The sequence below is a fragment of the Lontra canadensis genome, unplaced genomic scaffold (assembly GCF_010015895.1).
Source record: "Lontra canadensis isolate GAN:19392208 unplaced genomic scaffold, GSC_riverotter_1.0 scaffold24, whole genome shotgun sequence".
Classification (NCBI taxonomy): Eukaryota; Metazoa; Chordata; class Mammalia; order Carnivora; family Mustelidae; genus Lontra; species Lontra canadensis.
In genome coordinates this window covers 23,312,191-23,317,320 of record NW_022631018.1, presented here as the reverse complement: position 1 = coordinate 23,317,320, position 5,130 = coordinate 23,312,191, and the positions used below count along the sequence as shown (strand labels likewise).

The following is a 5,130-nucleotide window of genomic DNA, read 5'->3' as shown; positions in this document are numbered from 1 at the left end:
TCGTGCCCCGCGGCGGGGATGCGGGGACGCAGTGACCCAGTTCGTGCTCTGTGGCCGAGATGCAGGGATGCAGTGACCCAGTTTGTGCCCTGTGGCCGGGGCGCGGGGACACAGCAGCCTTCGAGGTGCATCAGCTCGACCGGCACTCGGCACGGCCCTGTGCGGCTCGGTCTTCTGTGTCCCGCGTTGCGCGTGGACAAAGGGAAGCTTGCTCGGTTGCTGGGTGGCGGAGCTGCTGTTCTGTCCAGATCTGTCTGGCTTGGAGGCAGCTGCTTGTTTTCTCCGGCCTGTCCTGTTCTTGTCAAGTCCGCGACACACTCGAGCCCATTGATCTCAGAGTCCTAACACGTGGCTGTGTGTTGCACTTATTTCTGGCAGGACATAAATACTGAAAAAGCTGTTTTGTGAGCGGTCGCGGAGCATGTAGTGAAAGCAGATGTTCTCTTCTGGTGCTGCCTGTGCTGACGGATCGGGTGTGACTGAGACCAGAAAGGGCCGCAGAGACCGTGGCCAGTGGACGGCAGGACAGAACACGGTAGCTTAAGTCACACAATTAATGTGCGTTTGGGGCAACCCTTTCTCCATGAACCCTCTGCCCCCACCTGCACCACTGTGTCTTCATATTGGAATACTTTTCATACACATGGAACTCAGGAGTAATTTTATCTCCTACTGGCACTAAAAGGAGAGACTTGAGTCCAGCAGTTTGTTTCTTGAAACATTTTCTAGTTAAAAACAATTTGTGTAGTAATTAATCGGGGAACAATGTATCTAGAGCAACTTCTTACTCGATTATTGTAATTCTTTGTGGTAAAGCAGCCCCCAGCCGCACCCCGCAGGAGGAAAGGGGAGGCTGGAGGGGGTGAGTGCCAAGATGTACGGTGGACATCCACGTCAGCACGGGTGCTGTTCCTGGTGTTGTCTTAATTCTCAAACACCCAAAAGTGACTCTCTTTGCGGCGGCTGAATCATCTCCACGTCCGTCTTCGTTCCCTGGGACTTGCGTGTTCCGCAGGGACCCTGGCTGCTTTCAGCTTCCAGAGGGCCTTCCGGACCGGCTTCCGAGAGCTCTTCTGGATTGAGCTAGATCTATCAGCACGTGCCTGAGCTTGACCCACATCCCAGAATTCCTCTGGGCCCGTTGCATCATCTGGCCTTTCACCAGCGCTCCTGGGTCTGCCGGTCCTGCTCCAGGCACTGAACTCACAAGATCCCGGACCTCGGGAGCCCATTCTAAGAGGGAAAGGGAGTGAGGACAGGGCATGGTGGTAAGCAGTTGAAAGAAAAAAAACAAAACACAAATCCACCAACAGGAGGGGATTCCTTGTATCTTTCAGTGTTCCCCAGTTGCTTTTGACAAATGTTGTGTCCTCTTGCCAGGAAAGACAACGCTGTCTCACATGACACACCTCACTGGTGTTTGAGCATCTCAGCTTGTTCCGTGTTCTCTCTCGTCTCTGTTTTCTCTCTTCTCTTTCTTTTCCACTCGCCTGGTGGACCAGTGGCCTGTTGCCATGTAACAGACCACCCCAAAACCCCAGAACACGGTGGCTTCAAGCAGCCACCGTGTTGTATTTGGTTCCCGGTTCTGTAGGTCGGTTGGGCAGATCTGGCCGGGAGAGTGCAGCCGTGTCCGCCGGCTCACCCACACACCCGCAGTCAGCTGGGCCGTCCGCAGTGGTCTTGGTCACGGTCTGTTCAGGGACAGGCTGTGGGCCCGAGAGGCAGCCCCGGGGTATTGTTCTATGATCCACTTTCCACTGCAGGCATGCGTGCTACAGCCCCGACAGCCGACGTGTCCCTTCTGGAGCGCTTGGAGGACCTGCGCTCCTCGGGAGCCCCCGGGGCACATTAGAGGAGGCAGGCTCGGGGGCTCCTAGGTGGGCATACACTTGTTCAGTTGAAACTACAGGCGTCTGGCGACTGAGCTTAGGATTCCAGAGGTGAAAGTTTAAGCACAGTATTGGACTTCCCAGGAGAGTTTCCTGGATTGGGAGAAAAGTTGACTTTGGGTTATATTGAACTTGTCTTTTGCAGTCAGAGCTGTTGTGTTATTGTTGTTTGTAACTTCAGAACCTCTGGGTCGGAAGGGAGGGACGATAAGGGTTGTGAAATGCAGGCACCATCTGGTGTTTCAGACTCCGGCCTCTGCTCGACATCCTCCGCCGGAGCCAGAGGGACTCCCTGTGCCCTGTTCTGCGCCCCTGCCCCCGCCCCGCGCCTTCCCTGGCTGCCCTGCCTGGGACTCTGGAGCCCCCTTCCTCATGCTGAGGCCAAAGGGAGGACTTCTACACTAGTCCACACAGAGTTTTCTTCACATTGCTTCAGTCATAGCCTTTTGGTTTTTTATTTTAAAACAGAAAAATAGCTGCATGGTCTTAGATGTCAGTGAAGCAATATCTTTGTTATGACAGGATCGGACCGAAAGGGATATACTCTAAGTAGGCACATGAGAGAGTATTTGAAATGTTTTTAAGCACCTGTTTGTACAAAGTGACTGGTTCAGACTGGGCATATCTTTGAGTGATACCCAGGATGCTGGTTTCATACTGGCATTAGTCTGAGGCTCATGATTTCAGGACGTCTTGGGTTGGGATAAGTGCCCATCTTATCCATCAGTTCCAAGGGCTGAGGGATTTTGTGGCAGGTATTGAGGTAAGGGTAATTCCTAAGGAGGAACATTCTGCTGTATAGAAATCCCCAAACAGATAAAGAAGTAGATGGCATAAGGTAACGTGCCCCCAGGCACCAACAGTCCCCAGCCTTGTTTTAGGGTCTGCCCTGGACACGCTGTTCCTAAGAGGTCTCCTCGAAGACATCCAAAAGGAAGAACTCATGACTCTGGAACCCTAATGTTACCTCTTCAATGATTGCTTCTGCACCTGCCCCTGGAGGGACCCCCGGTTTTCCCAAACCCCTAATTGTCCTTCTCTCCTCCAGGGCCCAGTCATATATGCGCAGTTAGACCACTCTGGCGGACATCACAGTGACAAGATTAACAAGTCAGAGTCTGTGGTGTATGCGGACATCCGGAAAAATTAAGAGAAGACCCAGAACATATCCTAAGCAAGAAATAAATGAAACAGGACGCTTGTGCAGAAAATGGAGCCCATAACCCCATGTGGCCTGGGAGAGCCGGGCAAGGACGAGCACATGTTTATTCACGGGAGGAGAAAAAGACTGTATAAAGGATATGTATAAACATTCTATTTAATCTGATACGGGGAGCCAGTGCTGCATGACGAAAAGATGCTATGATTCTACGTATATATGAACTGCCTTGCTGTTCTGTGCTGTCTTCCAGGGTCATTTACAGTTGGGGAAAGTCTGAAACATTCCTGTAGCTGTCATTTACGTGCGGTTTGCCTTCGTGGAGACGGTAGCAGATCCTTAGTGTTCCAGTAGACGTGGCCCTGTGGTCTAAGGGCTTAGCCAGTCTTAGCATTTATCGTGGTCGGAGAGTGGAGACACTGACCAGTGTCGGCACCCTGCTGGGCTGCAGGAGCTGGAAAGCCTCGACTCGCATGCCCCTTGGACACAGCTTGAGAAGTCTTTGTTGGTGTTTTTCTCTCCAGAATACAGGGCGGTTTTTCGCTTTGTATGTTGTGAGACCGGCTTTCATGTTAGATCCTCTCAGTTCATGGATCTGGTACAGCGAGACCAGCAAAGGGTAAATGCCAAGGCCACTACTTCCTAGATGCTTTCAGATCAATACCATAAACACCATTGACATAGGAAGCCCAGGCCTTGCTTGAGGAGTGGGTACCATCTGGAGAGTAAGAAGTACCACTTAACATTCTTTGCCCAAGTCCTTCCTGCTTGAAGTAAGGGTCTCCGTCCAGCTGAAGGAGAGGAGTTTCCTTTCCTTTTAAGTAGGCACAAATGGGGTCATTACAAAGCCAGTCTGCGGCACCCGGAGCTGTCATGAGACGATCCTCTTTGGAAAAGCTTCCGGCATGACTCCAGCGAGAGGTGGCATCAGTCATAGCTCTGTGATAGCTTCCCAGTGTCTCAAGAGGCTGAAGATAGTCTAGACTTTTGTGAATCAGTGGGTAGGGTTATTAGCACTTCTACTCTGGGGTTCCCTTCTCTGTCACTGTTTTGAAGTTTGGGGTGGGGTTTTTGGGGGGTTTTTCTTTTTCTGATTTTTACTCCACCCCCTACGTCCCCCAGTACGTGGAATCGATTAAAACTGAGAGCTCAGCACCCGCTCTAGCAACGGCCCCCGGCCCCCTTTCCGCCCACCCAGACCCCTGGCCCTGGTAGCAGGCGCCTCCTAGCCCTTCCTCGTGTGTCCCGGTGTGCCTGTGCCTGCCATAGATGACAACGTTGGGGTTGCTCTCAGCTGGCAGAGCTGCCCTTCCTGTGCCTTGTTAGTGGCAGGACGAGACCTTTTAACATTCCATGTGATCAGGGGACACCCAGAAGGCATTTCTTAAGAGATGAAAATCCCAGACCACCTCTTGGTTTTCAGTGAAATGTATCCAGCTCGGGAAAACCCATCTAGTTCATTATTATTTTTTGTTTATTCCTTCTTCAGAATTGTTGTACTTTTGTGAATATCTTAATACATCTTTTTCAATTATTGAATCATGTCATGTCTTCCTTCTTTACCATTCGTCCCCCTCGGGCCGCACTGGGCTCCTCACTCTTCAGGAGCACCACGCACTGCGGGCTTCAGGCCCTGTGCACCTGCCGTCCCCTCGGCCTGGAGCTTGCACTTGGTGCCTGTCTGGGTGGCTTGCTCCCCCACTTCCTGTAAGCGTCCGCTCCCCTCAGAGAGACCTTCGGCCACACGTAGAACAGCCGCCTCACCCCTCGGCCGGCTCCGCGGCCTCCTCGGTCCCACTGCCGTGTGCTCGGCCGGCTCTGCCCGTGGGAGCACGAGCCCCAGAGCACGGCTCCGGCTCACGGCTTCATCTTCAGGGCACAGACCAGGGGGACGCTGTTCCTTCAGCACGTTTAGAATGAGAATGGTCCTGCCCCAGGGGCTGTGCCGAGCTCGGGAAACTGAAATGCGGAAGCCAAGCCCCAGGCCCTTGCCACAGAGCAGGCGTAACGGAGCATGACGGCGCCAGCCAGCACCGACTGAGCGCTCGTTGTGGGCCCGGCACTCGGCATTTCTCACTC

At 53.0% G+C, this 5,130-nt stretch overlaps 1 protein-coding gene across 2 annotated transcripts in view; it reads left to right on the top strand.

Moving 5' to 3' along the window:
* Positions 1-3,133, top strand: part of MPZL1 (myelin protein zero like 1) — a 54,351-nt gene extending 51,218 nt beyond the window's left edge. The window contains exon 8 of one of the 2 annotated variants that reach the window (XM_032863061.1): positions 2,941-3,133. In XM_032863061.1, coding sequence (XP_032718952.1) covers positions 2,941-3,042 — 102 coding nt within the window. In that variant the 3' untranslated portion in view covers positions 3,043-3,133. The remainder of the gene's footprint in view (positions 1-2,940) is intronic. The other variant, XM_032863062.1, reaches the window with a different exon arrangement.
* The last annotated feature ends 1,997 nt before the right edge of the window (positions 3,134-5,130 follow it).